Genomic DNA, 16,855 nt, shown 5'->3' with positions numbered 1-16,855 from the left:
ATATATAACGTAAGATGCATGCAGAATTGGAGTGTTTTTATGTACTTTTGGCACAGTAAAGCTTAGTTCATGTCCCAATATGATTATTATTTTTTCCAGTTGTTATATTGACTTCTGGAACATGGATAAAAGTTTCTGATTTCAAAGTGCCCCTCGCTCTGACAGGCCAGAGCAGTAACAGCTTTGCTGTATAGTCAGAAATTCTAAAGAGCAGATTTTCTTTTTTAAATTTTTATTTTTTATTGAAGTATAGTTGATTTACAGTGTTTCAGGTGTATAGTAAAGTGATTGTTACACATATTAAAAAGCAGATTTTCATTTGTCCATTGAGTTATCAGAGTCCTGGATTCTACTTACATAATTTATTACATTATTAGTTTGAAAATCAGGATTGACATTTATTAATGAAAAGTAAAATATGTTACTCACTGCGATTATAATCCAAATTGGATAGGGGAGGAATTAGTGATGGACTTAATAATGAGATGACATTTAAAGTAAACCAATCAATGTTCCTTAATATTAATATTTATTAGATCAGCATAAATGATGTATAGTAGGCACAAACCAGGAAGAATATCTAAGTGGGTAGTCTGTGGCACCTTTTACCTATGAAATATCCATCCTCTACCCCTGCTGTCTCCCCCGCCCTATTATCAGAGTTCTCGCCCCTCTTCAGTGGCATTCCTGCCCCCACTTCCCTCCATATCCTTGCCTAGTACTTCAAAGCTTCCAGTATTCCTTTTTTCCCAGTCTTTACCCACCTTAGCTTGTTCTCTTTATACCAAGTGATGTCATTCAAGCCTAGTTGTAGAATGATATGCTATAATACAAACCTAGTTGTTATATGACTGATGAAATGGGGTTTTTGCTATTCAGACAAGTTTGTTATTTCAGTTTATCTCTAATTGGTTGAGTGCATGGAAGTGGTATTTGGGAACAGAGGGTAGCTTTCTTAGTATCTCTCCCCTGCTCTTTCTCCCGCTGGTCTCCTTTGCCATGCCACTTCAGACTTTCGTCCTCTACTAGCTTTTTCCATTTTTCATGCTTCCCTAGGTTTCCATTAATCATACCAGCTCTGTAATTAAATATCATCCAACTCCTTTGGGGCTCACTTAGGACTGAAGATACAGAGCACCCACTAGGGTCTCATTTTTCTTTCTCAGTCTTTGTAGCCAAGTCATCCTTTCATTCCATGTTTAAGACTTCCCACCTCTGACATTCTGACCTTCTGAATTTTCCATCTGAATTCTAATTCTCTAGGAAGGCTTAGCCAGGTCAGGGAGCTTGGTAGACAGGTATTTTGTGTGTTTTTGTCTGCATTATCATTTAAAAGGAACTCTTGTCGAAGTTAGGTAAAAATGACAGATTTTATGTCATTATTGTCGCTTGAATACCAGTAATTCCGTAAAACTTTTCCATGGATGACTTTATATGTTTTTTCCCATAGAAAACACATTTCACAAAATTGTTTGCATAGAGTAATTGCATATAATTTCAGGTCAGGTATTTCCCAAAAAAGTATTGGACCATTGCATTAAAAATGTGCATGTGGAGCAATAAAATACTTTCAAGTAATTTAGAAGGATAACGGTAGCTTTGTGTCTACCCTTGTGAGTTTTTTCAAGTTCCTGGTTAATACACTGCAGAGTTCTCTGTCTCTTTGTATTCTTCTCACCTGTGTGGTAGGTCGCCTTACATATCCCAGAGGACTCCTTCTAAGGGGCAGAAAGGCAATGATAAGTCATATCACTTAAAGTTGTACTGCTGAAAAGAGGGAAGAGCTTTTTTCAACTAAGGAGAAAAACTATACTGAAGTAACAGTTAAATACTTTTGGAGGAGCATTTTAAAAGTGTATGCCAAGGCAAAGGCTTTTTAAAAAAATATTTTTTCCAAATAATATTGATAACTTAACTACTTATGTCTTCTATTTCAGTAGAGCTTTAAGAAACTTAGTTTTATTTCTTTTCCAGATGTTATTTTTAAGAATTAATGCAAGTTACAAACTCCACTTGAAAAAGCAGTTATCTCACTTAAATGTGATAAATGATGGAGGACCTCAAAATGGGTATGTTTTCAACGTATTTTTAGCACATTCTCCCATATTGAATTGTTCAGTTGGTTTTTATTGAATTGTTCAGCTGTCCTTTTCCCCAGGGCCTCAGAATTGTAAAGTCAGCAACTTTTGCCTTTTTTTCATCTGTGGAGGTGATAGTTATCTATCATCTATCCACCTCTCTCTGTTAAAGTGTTACATAAATGTCATTACTTAACTGACCTTGTATGTCCATTGTTGAAGCAGGTGTGCTAGTAGCACCTCCTCACGTTACCCAAGTCCTCCCTGTCCAGACAGAACTCCGAGTCCTACTTGGCCTCTGTGAAGAAGTCACTTAACCTCTGTGCCTTATTTATAAAATGATAGGGATAAATTCCTTCACAGGATTACAAAATTAAGTGTGTACATATCTTATTGTAAGCCATTGAACAAATTATATGTATTAGTAGTGAAACAGTGTGATATAGAAGAGAAAACAGGATTTAGAATCATAAAACTTAAGTTCTGCTACTTTCTAGCTGTGTAACTGAGCAAACCACTTACTGTCTGAGCCTTAATTTTCTTAGATTTGAAAATAGGGAAGATGATAAAAAATGCTGTCACAGGATTTTTGTTAAGAGTAATGTCGATAAAAGTGTAGGTTTAAAGATTATACAAAATGCAAAGCACTGATCATATAGTTAGACCTTAACGTGGTTTCTTTAGTGTGTTACCTCGGTTGCATGGATTTTTAGGAATAAAATATTTTGTTCCCTGTTAAAGGAGTTTCAGGCTTAAATTTCAAACTTATAGGAGCAAGTGAAGAAAACATATTTTAGAGTCAGAAGGTGGCCTTGCCCTTAAAAAAAGAAATACAGTTGACCCTTGAACAATGCGGGGGTTGGGTGGGGGTTATGGGTCCTGACCCTCCAGCAGTTGAAAATCCACGTGTAACTTAGAGCTGGCCCTTCATGTATGGGGTTCCTCCATAGCCACAATTCCACATCCACAGATTCAACCCACAGTAGATGGTGTAATGCTGTTGTATTACAACTATTTAAAAACATCTGCGTGTAAGTGGTCCCATGCAGCTCAAACTCATGTTGTTGGAGAGTACAATGAATTGATTTTGCAGATAATTTTTTGGAAGCTTCAGACTGCTGAATCTATCAGCCGGGCTTAATTTAGGAGTTTTATGCAAAAATCTTGATTCTCTCTTTTGATTATTACCTGATTCTTCTTTTTTTTTTTAATTATTTATTTTCAAAAATTTCAAAGCCACAGAAAAGTTCAAAGACAGTATAACAAATAACAAATACCCCTCAGAGATTATTCAAAAAGCTAGTAATATTCTAGAGCCCCGTTCCACTCATACCCTTCTACTTTTACTCCCATAAATAAATCTGGTTAGTTGGTTGATTTTTCTCAGGCCAGCAGTTCTGAAGCCTCCAAGTTAACTCATCACCTATTATTTTCTTCACTAATGTAGCTATTTGGCAGTTAGTACAGCTTTAGAGATCTTCACTGTCACATACTTTTAAAGACATTAATTCTGTGTAAGCCAGATTTTGTCTTTGAGTTACCCCTTGAAAGACAGAATTCCCTGAAAATTAACTTCTAGACTCTAGCCAAAGACATAACAAACTATCTGCTTACAAGGAATTTTCATTTCTGAAATGGCTCTAAAAATTTACCTTTTCTTTTTTTCAAGGTGAAATTCATATAACAAAAAATTAACCATTTTACAGTTTACAATTCAGGGGTACTTAGTACCTTCACAGCCGCCTCTGTGCAACCACCACCTCTGTCCAGTTGCAAACGTTTTACTACTCCAAGAGGAAATCTCCTGCCCATTAAGCAGTTGCTCCTTAGTCCTTCTTCTCAGCCTTGCACTTTTTTAATGTGATTTACTTTTTCTGTATTTTAAGATATTTTAAAAATATGGAGACATTTGGAGAATACTTGTATTCCTGTTACTTGAATTATTAACATTTGTCATTTTCACTTGAAAAAAATTTTTACCATGTTCTAAAACATGGCGTACCAAATGAAACTGAAGTACCCCTTGACCCCATCTCTAGTCCCTTTCTCTTTTCCTCAACCCTTAGGCAATATTTCTGGTAAATCCAGTCTATATTGTTTAAGTCCTTCGCACTCTGTGTCTAAAAAAATGTTGAGCTGTTCTTACATGGCATATTGTACATTTGCTGCTTGCTTTTTTCCGTGCAACATTGTTTCTGATTTATCTATACTGATATATAGAAATTGTCCATTTTACTGCTTTTTTGTATTCTCCCACATGAATCAACCATATGTAATGTGTCCGTTTCACCTAGTAATTGATTTTAGGTCATTACTTTTTTCCATTACAGTCATGCCACAGTGAAGATCTTTATACATGTCTACTGGTGTCATCATTTCTTTAGGGTGTATACCTACAAGTGGACCACAGCACATGTACTTTTCACTCTACTGGGTTTTGCCAGAATGTTCTCCAAAGTGGCTGTACCAAGTTTGTATTCCCACCTTTTCTCCACATCTTGCCAACATTTGCTGTTAGATTTCTTAATTATTGCCAGTCTAATGGGATAAATGGTGTTTTGATTTGCATTTCCTGGTATTTGTCACCTTTTAATATATTTGTCATTCAGGTGACAAATTCCTGTTCCTATTCTTTGTTCATACTCTTTTCCTGTTCATATTCTTTACCCATTTTTTTCTCTTGGGTATTATATTTTTGTTGATTTTAGATTTTTGCATATGCCCTCAAACTAATCTTTTCTTGGTTACATATATTGCAGATATTTGCTTTTCTTTTATGTTTTTATCAAACAAAAAATTTCAACTTTTTGCTTTTTTGTGGAGGCTGTATAGTTGTTTATTAAACATAACGTGGTATTTTAAAATGGAGATTTATTTCAACTTTTATTTTTAATGTGGGAACCTTGCCTTAGAAAGGCTCCTTTTTGAGCCATTGTTGTCAGTTTCAGTGTACTACATTATTGCAAGCAGCATTGAAACTTTAGAATCTTTTTATGGATTTTAAAGTACCCTGAATCAGATGAGTTTCAAATGAAAAATATGGTCCTTACTAAATTCTGCCATGTGACCAAAGTTTAAACATTAAGTACATAAGTCTGAAGGATGTATGGACTAGACTGTAGTACATGTATTAAGATGTTTACAATACCTTTGTCCCCTTGTAGTCCAGCAGTCCAGAACTTAGGTGTTCATGAAAATATCAAAGCTGTATTTCCTCTTTTACAAACTACTAAGTCAAGCTCTCCTATTTGTTTCTCCATGGACCACATCTGTCAGCATATACATCTGATCAGACCAGTCCCTATTTTTTTGTGTGTGGAGCTTTGATATTTATCTGAGCATTCTTTCCAGGAGTGTTCTTTCATGTATAGGCATTAATGTGACAGCTCAGTTCTCAAAAGTGTAATTCTTTTTTGTCAAGTATTGTCATATTGATTGTCAGTATCAAGTTTTATTGTCTAGTAGTACCTACACACGAATCCCAGCCTTCATTTAAATTCTTAGGATGGTACTCCAAAACCCTTGTCTCTTTCCCTTGATTTCACTAGTCATACACAGCTATATTCTAGTCTAGTGACAACTGATTAAAAAAAAAAAAAACAGCTTAACCTGTTTTTTTTCTGTTTCATACTGTTTTTAAGATAAATCTATTTTATTGGGCAGAATTATAAAACTGAGTCCAAACTGCATTGTTTTATTCCTTTTCAAAACATTGAGAGGATTAAATGGTCTAACTATATGGTAGTAGGAATCCTACTAAGAGAAATATATTGATACTTTGTCCCTAGGAAATCTAAATTTTAAATAATAGTCCAGCAACTAGGATAGGACTCTTACTCTGTGAGCATTGCTACTTTGAAAAGAAAGTGTAAGATTAAAAATAATTTTCTCTCCAATGTTTAGGTTGGTCACAGCAGATGTAGCTTTTTACACTGGAAATCTTCAAGCCTTAAAAGGCCTTAAAGATTTGGACCTAAATATGGCCGAGATCTGGGAACAGAAAAGGTGATGACATACTGGAAAACTGGGTAGTTCATCTGACCATGTGATGTGTATGTTCATGACAAAAATATGGATGCCTGTGATCCAAGAGCTGAACCTGGAACCCAAAGTAAACTGGTGTTGGGGAAGGGGAAGAGGAAAGTATCAGTGTTGGGAAACTGGGATTCAGTGGGATCTACAAGGAATGCCATTTGTGTGCTTCCTTCAGTGAGGAGTAACTGATCAGGTGTCTATAACATTTTTCATTCTCTCTGGAAACAGACTCAGGTTTCTTTGGACCAAATCCAAAAGAACACATAGCTGTAACACAGCTGTAGTTGACTAGAATGCTCTGTATACTTTATATTAAAAAATGCTTTGCATTTCTTCCAGTGCAATGAAATTCATATGGTGTCCCACCTTATTTAATGATGGTACAATTTAAATATTAAAATCTTAGTCAATCTCTGTAGAAAGTTTTCTCTATGAAAGTAAAGCTGTTTGAAAAATTATTTTTTTACAGATCTTTCTATAAAAAATAAACATCTTTTGATTGCTTGGATTTAGGAATTCAGTTTTTGTTTTAGTGACCAATGTCGAGTTAGGCTTTGTGTGTTGCATATTTAATCTTTCTACCACCGGTGTATGTCAACTGGGTAAAGCCTTCCAAGACAGTCGAAATACTTGACAGGTTGGTCTCAAGTAATAACTTAAGATTTTGGTGTTTATTTATGCAACTACTAATTTCAGTACTTTTCAGATGTGGTATATGGAAGCCTGCAGTTTTAACAGCTGTATTTTTATAAAAGTATCTATGAAGGGTTGGGGTTGTTTTTTTATTTTTTTTTTTTCGCCTTTTTATTTGTAGCAGAGGTAAGAATATGTTTTCATATATTCTGCCTACTTATGAGTTCTCATTTTAACATTTAGATAACATTGGAGTTTGGCCCCCTTCGGTTCTTATTTCTAAGTTACTTTCAATGTGTATATGAACAAAGACCAGGGAGAAGTAGAATTTTAAAATATAGGCTGCTGTGTTGGGGCCAGAAATATAAAGTGATGAGTAAGTTATTTAAAGACTTTTATGATACCTACCTTCAAAATTAGAATCAGCAGCACTCTACAAATTAAAGTGCCTGTGCTTCACTTCACACCAGGAATCTTGCCTAACCCTGTCAGAGTGCCTAACCTTGTGGTGATTATGTACAATGAAATAGTCTTATTTTGTGCTCTTCTGTTTCCTAAAAGGAAAGCCTGTTTTCGTTCCTTTATCATTACAAAGGTATGTCACTGGTTCTTAAAACTGTCTGTCTTAAAAATAAAGCTGTAAAAAATTATCAGACGTTAAAAGACAACTTTTTTTTTTTTAATAGTATACAGTAAACTTTTGAAACAAGCAGCTTACTCAAAAATAAGAAGTATGGAAGAATCAGAAAATGTAATCAGTTCTTAGAGAAAAGCCGCAAATCAGACTCCAGCAGACCTGATTTGGAAGGTTATTCATGAACATTTTTCAGTGACAACGAGCAAGCTTCAAGAAGTGAAGCTTCAAGGAAAGGGAACTTTATATAAAGTTATATCCCCACCTCACTAGAGAACAAGGATGTGAAAAAAACACCCTACCTCTACCCACCCCACCCTCTTCAGCTGGGAAAGGAAACACTGCTTTGTTTCAGTAAATGGGGAGTCTGTGGAAAGCATGGCAGGCATCCCAGCTTTAGACCTAGATGAAAGGTATTAAACACCTTCCAGTTAATTCCTATGGAAATAATGATGTGGTTAAGATTCTTAGAAATGCACAAACTGGATTTGTTAGGTAGCTGGCCAGTGAATACTTAAAAATAGTCCAAGAGCAAATCTTCCAACTGATAGAAAAACTGTTTAGCAAGAGTAAACCAGTTTTCTTCACCATTTCGTAACGTTAGCATTGAAAAGTATAAGTGTACACATGTATTGCTTCACAGCTTTATTTTTGAAATCACACGCCGTTCAAAGTGCCCGTCATTGAGGCCTCTGTTAAAAGATTTTCCAGCAGAGCTGCCTCAGTTTTAAGACTGAACAATATTGCATTTTAAGATGAATTCACTTTCAGGATCCTCTTCAAAAAAGAAAAGTATTGCTTCCACCTTTGCTTTTCTCAGACTAAAAGCATACATACTGCAGAAAACTCTACTTTAAAAATTAACACTTGCAGGGTACAGTAACATAGTAAAGTACCTGCTTTTTTAAGAATCCTAAAGAACATTTCATTGTAAGAAACTGTTTAGCCCATAGTTAGTATAAAGTAAGTGTACAGACAGTATTTTTCATTTCAGTGGTCCAAGATACGAAGGTTCCCAGATACAATCTTGTTCTCTAATACTGCTCCAGGTGGGATGTCAATTCGGTCACCATGATTTGCAATGATGATAACTGTTCCCTAAGTGAAGGAAAAACAAAAAGCAAGAATGGACTTGCAACTACAGCTGAAAGGCAATTGATTTTCTTATAATTACCAAGTTTACGTAGAACTCTGTTGGAGTAAGTATATTTATAAACAATATTAACCACGAAAAACAAGTGACACGTTAGGGAGATTATAATGTGTTCTGTCACAATTCTGGCAGCAGATCTGGTATCATCTGTGATAAGGGGCAAGGAAGCTAGGAGTGGGAAGTGAACCCAGGGCCACAGCATGACTGGCCTCTCAAAGAACTACCTGCAAGGCCACCAGCGTTACTTCCCTTCATAAACTAAAAGGTGCTTGGCTTACGTTTACATACAGGTTTTTTTTCTTTTTAAGAACAGTTTACTGATACATTTTTCAGGTCTTAAACTGTTTAGATGAGGCAGTATCAGCAATAAAGCTATATGAATATATATATTTTTTGTTTTTTTTCAAGATCTTCAATTAAGTAGCTTTAATAGGAAGAACACATGAAGTCTAGGTCTAGGTACAGCATTTTAAAAAAATACTTGATTAGGAAAAAGCTGTTTTATCTTTGATTCTGAGCTTTAATACTCATACCTGTAGTCCTTCCTATTTGTTATGCTAGGCTGGAATGCTACTCAGAGTACCCAAGCACCATAGTAATTTGAACGAACATCTTCATACTGATGACAACTGATGACTTTAACAGGAATAGACAATATTCAGTATAAATGATGTCATTTTTTTCTACTTTCATTCAGATTCAAATAGTTATCTTTAGTGAACTAATGCTAATTTAACAGTGATGTATTTTAAAGATGGTCATATTTCAATAAAAGGGTATCAGTTCAATTATTTATTGGTGTTTGCTTTCCACTTGAATGCTGTTATATCCCACAGAATTCCTATATACAACAATTATGACTGTATTCTAACTATGCTGTATGTCTATGGAAGACATTATTAATACTAAATATTGTGATAAGCCTTTTCCCTTTAAAAATGTATCTATATCTTATAAACATCTGATAGAGACTAAGAAGTATTCTTTAAAATAAAGGTAAATTTAGGACTAGAAAATGAAACCTTTCTTGTAAAGCTATAATAACTGTAATTTTCATCATAACACACCTTTAATGAAACATTCTTGCCAAATGTCACATCTCCTGAAACTGTGAGGTGATCCAGTTCAAGCATATCTGGTATACTTTCAAATCTCCTCAGATAATCCTGAACCTGAAAGAAAAATAGAAACAAAAATTGTTTCAAAACTGGGTTAACAGAAAAATGGATTAAATTAACAAGATACTTTAATTAAAATGTAAAAGCATTCTGTCTATGGCCAAGCACAGGCCTTCAACGGAAAGAACCCTATTTATTAAAGCACTCACTATTTGTGCAGAGAGAGTTGAAATATTCTGTGCAGGAGAGACCAGGAGATAGGAACACTTGTCCCTACAATCAAGCAATTTACGTTACAGCTGAGCAGATCAGATGTTAAAAAGTAATAAATAAAAAGATAACCAACATACTAAGAGCCACATGAGTAGAGTCACATAACCTGAAGTTAGGTGGAAAAAAAGATCACCACGGTTCGAAGCAAACTAGACAGGAGCTGGGCTTTATGGAAGGGGCAGCACGGAGAGGAAACGGAATACAGCTCAGAAGAGCAGCAGCACAAATTATCACTGTAAGTGATCACTATTTTTGCCTCTTGTTTCCTTAGATTTATTCGCACTACAGATTGTCCTAGATGGCCTTGTTTCCTATTTTGCAAAGAAAAATAGAAGCAATAGGAAGACTTTCACTGGCTTCTACCACTACCACCCACTTGCCCCCGAGCCCATCCTCTGTCCCTCCTACAACTGGGGTTGGACCATTTCTCCTCTGCCAGACTAACCCTTCTTGTGGCCTGTTCAAGGATACTGTCCATGCCATAAATCCTCCCAACTTTAAAAAGCAAAACAAAACTTTATATCCCTTTCTATTTAGGGCTCCATTTTTCTGTTTTTCTGTAATGCAAAACTCTTGAATAAGCTGTCTATATTCATATCTCCAGTTTCTCTTCTATTCTCTTTTAAATCTATTCCATTCAGGCTGCAAAACCTCTATACTGTTAGCTCTAATAGTGAATCCTCATTCCTCTTACTTGAACTGGCAGCAGCACTTGACACAAGTGATCACGCCTTCTTTCTTGAAACATTTTCTTCATTTTGCTTTCAGGACACACACATTCATGGTTTCCACCCAGTTCTTCATCTGCAACTCCTCAGTCACCTTTGCTGCTTCTCCACTTCATCCCCATCCTCTAAGCCTTGGAGTACCTCAGGGCTCAGTTCCCCAGCCGCCACTCACTCCCTGGGTGATGCTTATCTCGCGGCTTTAAATGCCAGCTATAAACTGACAACTCTTAAACTTACCTCTCTTCTAGATCTCTCCCCTGAGCTCCTGACGCATACATTCAGCTTCTCCATTTGAAGGTCCAAGTACAGTATCTCCACAATTTAACTCCCCATTCTGCTCCCCCTAAACCTGCTCCTCCAGGCCTTCCCCCATCTCAGTAAACGGCAATTCCGCTGCTTCTCCCTCTTACCCTCCATCTAGTCCAACAGCAAATCCTGCAGGTACAGCTTTCAAAATATCTCAGAATATCAACATTTTTCACTATTTCCACTGTAACCACCCTGATCCAAGTCATCATCTCCTCTTGTCAGGATTCCAGCAAAAGCCTATTCACTGGTCTCCATGATTCTACTCTTGTTCACCAGATCTGTCCTTCACCCCTTAGCTCACAACTCTCCAAAGACTTCTCATCCACCAGAGGAGGGGAAAAAGCCCCATTCCCAATGTTCAGTGACAAAGTTCTACACAATCTGACCTGTCACCTCTGACCAACTGTCCCTCACCTGCCCACCGTGCTCCAGCCATACTTGCTCGCTAATGTCCCTGGTTCTCCCTCAGATAAACTAGCCATTGGCCTGCTCAGCCCCTGTGCTCAGACTTGGGTAGCTGAAGTTCTAACCTCCTGCAGGGTATGGAAGAGGCTAAGAAGGAAGGGAAGGTGAGGCTAGGTGGGAAAATGGTTAACAATCCCATCTCAGGACGTGAGAAGACGGTAGGTCTTTGTAGCACCAGGATTTTCCCAGCCCAACCAGGCAGATAAAAGAGGCACCAAAGACCGAGGACACCCCTAAAATGCCTGATGGTATCTTGGGAATTGCCGCCCAGCCACAGCATCCAGAATCATACCCATGAATATATAAGGTGGTATACACATCCACACCAGGTGGCACTAAACCACAGCCAGGACTAGACAGGCTTGGATGGCACACCAGGACTCTACAGGCCAGCCACAAGCTCACCATCACTTCATTAACCTCGGCATTTCGTATGATTAAATTTTTTGGATTCCATTTATCACATTAGGGTTGGGTTTTACTCTACTTGCTATCCCCCCTGCCTAGAATGCTGTTTGCCCCTAGATACCTGCGTGGTGTAGTTAATTTCCCAGTGAGGCCATCTCTGGCCACCCAGTGTAAAATGACCCCACTACCCACCCCAAACACACACACACTCCCTATTCCTGCTTTATTCAGCATTTGCCATCACTTGGCATTCTACACCTTTGATTCTCTTGCTCACTAGCATCCTTTACCCCACTAGAATATCCACGAAGGTGAAGAATTTAGTCTTTTATTTACTGCTGAACACCGAGCACCTACAATACACCTTGCACATGGCAGGGGCTCAATAAATTTTGTCAAACTAGGATTAACATTTTCTCACCAATGAAAGCAGTAATGATTTTAGACGAGACAAAAGATAAAATGTCCTAAAATTTAAACATTCTTTTCTACTCTATAGCAGTCAGTTCAAAAATGAGTTATAGCTTCATCTTCTATGGTCGATTTCCTTTCAAAGACATCAGAGATGGAGGAATATAATAGGTCAGCAGCGAAGACTAGACTCCAATTCACGTGTGTATCATATCTTTATAATTATACATTTAAGAAACACACATTCACATGTATATCCAAAAAGTCACATGTATATCATACGTTTATATATATATGTATCATTACATACCTTTGTAAAAGAACTGCCTAATTTCACCAAGGGCACTGTAGGAAATTCCCGCTTTTCACTCATTGTCAGAGATCCTGCGTTAAGGCTGTAGAGGTTTGACATCACCAGCAAGAGATCTGATGTGGTCTTGACAGGCAGGAAACGGCTCCTAGGAACATTAATACCTAGAGAGTTCTCAAAACTTTTAATGGCAGCCCCTACTGCAGTTTCTAACTGAATGACATTCAGGCCTCCGTCCAAAGTCTGTAAAAAAGGGAGCAGGGAGAGAAACACAGGTTTTAGCAACTTACTTCCACTTGGGCCAGTTAATATTTGGGGGGTGGTTTCAGAGATCCACTGAAGGAAACAATTTTGAGAACTGACATTTCTCAAGCACCTCCCATATGCCAGGTGCTTATATATGGTTATCTTTTTTCATTGTCATAACTCTTCTCTTCAGTAACATTTCCATTTTATTATAGAGAACCGCAGCTTCAGAAAACTCATGCAGATGCCTGTGACCAAAAGGCCTGTAAGTATCAGAGCAACCAGACTGAGGTGGGTCCCCTGCTTTTGGGCCCCGTGCTCTTGCCAGTACCACAGCCCAGGGCCAGGTCAGGGCACCACGACTTGCACACGTGCACACCACGGCTCTGTGTGTAGCGAGCTGTGAGCAGAGCCAGGGAGCCCGATGGGCCGCAACTTTGGCTTACCTTTGGATTCACAATGATTTCCATGTCAATAGCATTCTGCTCCTGCAGTCTTTTAACTGCTGCAAGAGAGATCCATAGGTTGTTCGTGTTAAATATTTTGAATTTGGATACAGACTTGAACTCATCAACGTGCGCTTTTGGCACTTGAGCAATTTCCACCAGTCTCAATTTGCCTTCATACTGAGTGAGTGTCCCACCCTAGAAAGGCAGAGAAGAGTGAGTGCCTCCACGTCTCTCCCAGTCACAACCATACCACGCTGTCCACAGTCTATAAGAGAGACAGAAAAGACACTGATGATAAAACCCCCAGAAATAAAAAGCACTGGCAGGGATTCGATCTGTGATACAAAGCAATATACATATGAAGGTAGAACCAAAGGAAATAATTCGGGTGTCTGTCATTTTATACTGTATATATGCCCTCTTGTCCATAATAAAAGCCATGGGAGTACATCAGGGTTTTCCTCATTTTCCAAAGAACTGCTACGGAAGATCCATTCCTCTTACTCCCAAACCACCGTCCATCACCAAACAACCAATCCTACCACCTCAGACCCTGCTCTGACGACCTCTAGGAAAAGGGGAGTAAAGGCAAGACAAAGGCACAAGTGGATGATAAGTGGCTCCCGAGTGGCCTCAGCCCAGGGGAGTCCTGTAGTCGCGAGGCCAGGGCAGTGTGGGAAGAGGCACAGAACCCAGCCCAGGCACCAGCCACATTAGCATTCACACTGCCCACTCTTCCCACTCCCTGTGGGTAAGTAGAAAACCACGTGAACCACTTCATCAAAGGCCAAGTGTCATCGCCACTGAACATGCAAAGTTAAACAACAAATTTTTGCTTTGCGTCAAACAACTGCCTTTTTTTATAACTACAGAGATGTTAAAGTGACAAAAAATACAGAGAGAGAAGTACACCCTGGAGAAATAGAAATAGTAAATTTTCATTAAAGGAATAATGAAACAAAAACACTTAAGCACCAAACTAGAATAGTAATGGTTTGAACAAACTTATTCAAAGTATTTTCACATGTTTCAGGTTATCTTATAAATAATGTGAAATTCTTTTCAATTAAAATTGCCCATAAAGATTATTCAAAAAGTGATGAATTTATTGCCATTAAATCTGGATTTATATGCACACTGTTATATCAGATGGAACTTGAGGTACTCTAGAATATTATCCCACTCTACCTTATAATGATGTTATCAAGTAGATGGATGTGTTTTGCTTAACACAGAAACTCTGCAATAAAAAGTCTGAACTATGAATGTGGAGATGTGAATCCCCAAACTGTTTCCTCTTGGTATTTACCTTTACATCTGCACGTGTTTTATTTGTGACTTCCATGACAAATTCACAGGGTTTCCCATTGGGTGGGTTCATTAGATGATTAAGAATATAAAGATCCACTGTGGCGCCGAGATTATCTATGTTGGACACAAAAATATACTCTTTGCCTTCTCCTATAAAGGTGTCGAGCAAACCGGAGTTGTAGAAACTGGCATAAATATCACCGTGACCTGGAGGGTACCATGCTTCAGTATTCTCCCCTGAGTACGATACATCCTTTGCTACAGGCAGTAAAGATTCTTTATTAATCCTCGGGTACCTTAAAAAAAAGAAAAGTTCTTTTTCACTATCAACTCTGTAAAGCATTGCAGACCATGAAGTAAAACAATGCGTTTAAAGTTAAATAAAACTTCTCTGCATTACAGTCTATCAGGAGTAATTTAAACATAATTTAAACACAAAGAAAACTTCTAATTATCTGTGTTGTCCAAAAAATCAGTTTCCTAGACAGTACCATTTCCTTCAAAAATTTTTTCCATGGTCATTCAGATGGGAGGACACCCCATATTCCTAAGATAGTAATATGTTTTATGATCTCCAAGAGGAGAGATACATTAAGTAAATTTTCTCAACTGATTTGGCTGTGGGATTGTTCTTTTCCCTGAAAACCTATTTGGGAAATGCTGTCCATTCTCACCAAGAGATATATTCAGGCGTGGCTCTCTTTCTTTCCCAGAAAATCAAGAGCAGGTTAGTGCTCAGGGCTGTCTGCTTCCTACCACTCGTGAGGACTGTGTAGGGGCTGGCAGTGGGGAGGAGGGAAACAGAGGAGCTGGCACTGAAACAGACTAAAGGCCAAGCAGAAATGGAGGCAGAGCACCTGTGACATGAAGTCTCCATGGAAAAACAGGTTAAAAAAAAACAAATTAATGGTACAACTTTAGAAATATCCCTCCTGTACAAGTTTATATAGACCCGTGTCCATCCTTAAATGGAAGCTTTCTATCCCCAGTTGCCTGGACTTTATCACAGTTCATCATCTAAATTCCTTTTTACTTACTCATCCATCCCCAAAATAGAAGATTTTTCTCCAGAACTCATTAAACTTCCCCCAAGACTATTCAGGGTTTTGAAGAAATTCCTTCCCACAGGAAAAGAAGGTTGTCAAATTGTGGAATATATGGAGAATTTCACAGACCCGCCTGGAGCCCAAATATGCCCTCAGAAAGCAAAGACCTGAGCTGTCCTCCAATATTCTGGACATGGAGCAGAACCTCGAGCAAATTCTTTTAAGACATGGAAGTTACAGAACCACAGAGTGGTTACAACAATCACATACCTATAACAAATGTTCAGCCTTTAAAGGCATTAAACACTTGCAAACAATCTTTGGCACATAGAAATCCTGAGGCTGCTCTGTTTAAACAAAACACAGTCTTCCTTTCCCAGGAGTAATACCCCCCAGAGTTGGTTGTTTTCACTCCTTGTACCTGCTTTGATTAAAAGTGTAGATTTTCACACGACAGTGATTGTACTTCTGTAGTATTTTTTTCGTATCTTCATCCGTGTTAAAAGAGTTCATTAGAACAAGAGGGACGTCTGTATCGTAGGTTTTGTTCAAATGCTAGGGAGGAAAACGACAATCAGACCACCCAGACTTACTTTTCTTTGGCTTCGAAGCGTAAAATTAACTCTCAATGAGTTATCACAAAATATCCAAAACACCATCTATATGTGGCCAGATACATACATCTGAAATAATAAGTAACTACTCAGCATGAGCCACTTTGCTAAGCAGTTCACCACGGACTTGCTCCTGACACCACAACGCTACGACACAAACTGCTGTCCGTGTTTTCAGATGGCTGAACCGAGGCCCAGGGAGGTGGCAGGTCAGCGGCAGAGCCAGGACACCCCGGGCCCTGTGGACTCTGGAGCTGGGCGCAGCCACAGTGCCCCATGGCCTCACTGGGCATTACTCAGCATCCAAAGCACTGTGGGATGAAAGTATAAATGTCACAAAGACACGCCTCCCGAGTCTCAGGATTGTTAAGAACTGTGACTCACACCCCAGCTGAAACTTTCAACCTGTAGGAAGTGCTAAGAGGCAACGCAGAGTGAGAAGAGAACAGGGTCTCAGAAGTCAGCCTGTCCTGTGTGCAGAGTGTGACGCTGTACTTACTAGCTAGGGAGCCTGGGGCACCTAAACCCACCTCTCTGTGCCTTGGTTTCCCCACCTGGAAAATGGGGATGATAATCGTGCCTATCTTAGAGCTGTCTGAGAGGAACGAGTCCACTCATGTAGAGCTCACAACAC

At 38.4% G+C, this 16,855-nt stretch overlaps 2 protein-coding genes and 1 long non-coding RNA gene across 6 annotated transcripts in view; 2 read left to right on the top strand and 1 right to left on the bottom strand.

Annotated features, from left to right (window-relative positions):
* Nucleotides 1-7,396, top strand: part of VPS54 (VPS54 subunit of GARP complex) — an 84,981-nt gene extending 77,585 nt beyond the window's left edge. For both annotated transcript variants that reach the window (XM_074341210.1, XM_074341208.1), the window contains exons 22-23: nucleotides 1,975-2,069; nucleotides 5,982-7,396. In XM_074341210.1, coding sequence (XP_074197311.1) covers nucleotides 1,975-2,069; nucleotides 5,982-6,087 — 201 coding nt within the window. In that variant the 3' untranslated portion in view covers nucleotides 6,088-7,396. The remainder of the gene's footprint in view (nucleotides 1-1,974; nucleotides 2,070-5,981) is intronic.
* A 614-nt stretch (nucleotides 7,397-8,010) lies between these two features.
* Nucleotides 8,011-16,855, bottom strand: part of UGP2 (UDP-glucose pyrophosphorylase 2) — a 48,941-nt gene continuing 40,096 nt past the window's right edge. For all 3 annotated transcript variants that reach the window (XM_010951916.3, XM_010951915.3, XM_010951917.3), the window contains exons 5-10: nucleotides 16,029-16,162; nucleotides 14,560-14,857; nucleotides 13,248-13,445; nucleotides 12,556-12,798; nucleotides 9,601-9,705; nucleotides 8,011-8,478 (exon numbers count right to left, since the gene is read on the bottom strand). In XM_010951916.3, coding sequence (XP_010950218.1) covers nucleotides 8,371-8,478; nucleotides 9,601-9,705; nucleotides 12,556-12,798; nucleotides 13,248-13,445; nucleotides 14,560-14,857; nucleotides 16,029-16,162 — 1,086 coding nt within the window. In that variant the 3' untranslated portion in view covers nucleotides 8,011-8,370. The remainder of the gene's footprint in view (nucleotides 8,479-9,600; nucleotides 9,706-12,555; nucleotides 12,799-13,247; nucleotides 13,446-14,559; nucleotides 14,858-16,028; nucleotides 16,163-16,855) is intronic.
* On the top strand, nucleotides 12,974-16,056 carry LOC141573335 (uncharacterized). The gene is made up of 2 exons (XR_012498983.1): nucleotides 12,974-13,066; nucleotides 15,690-16,056. It is a non-coding gene; the product is annotated as an uncharacterized LOC141573335 (long non-coding RNA).

Source organism: Camelus bactrianus, chromosome 15, assembly GCF_048773025.1.
Source record: "Camelus bactrianus isolate YW-2024 breed Bactrian camel chromosome 15, ASM4877302v1, whole genome shotgun sequence".
NCBI classification, from domain to species: domain Eukaryota; kingdom Metazoa; phylum Chordata; class Mammalia; order Artiodactyla; family Camelidae; genus Camelus; species Camelus bactrianus.
The sequence above is the reverse complement of the archived record's forward strand: the minus strand, read 5'-3'. Positions and strand labels throughout refer to the sequence as shown.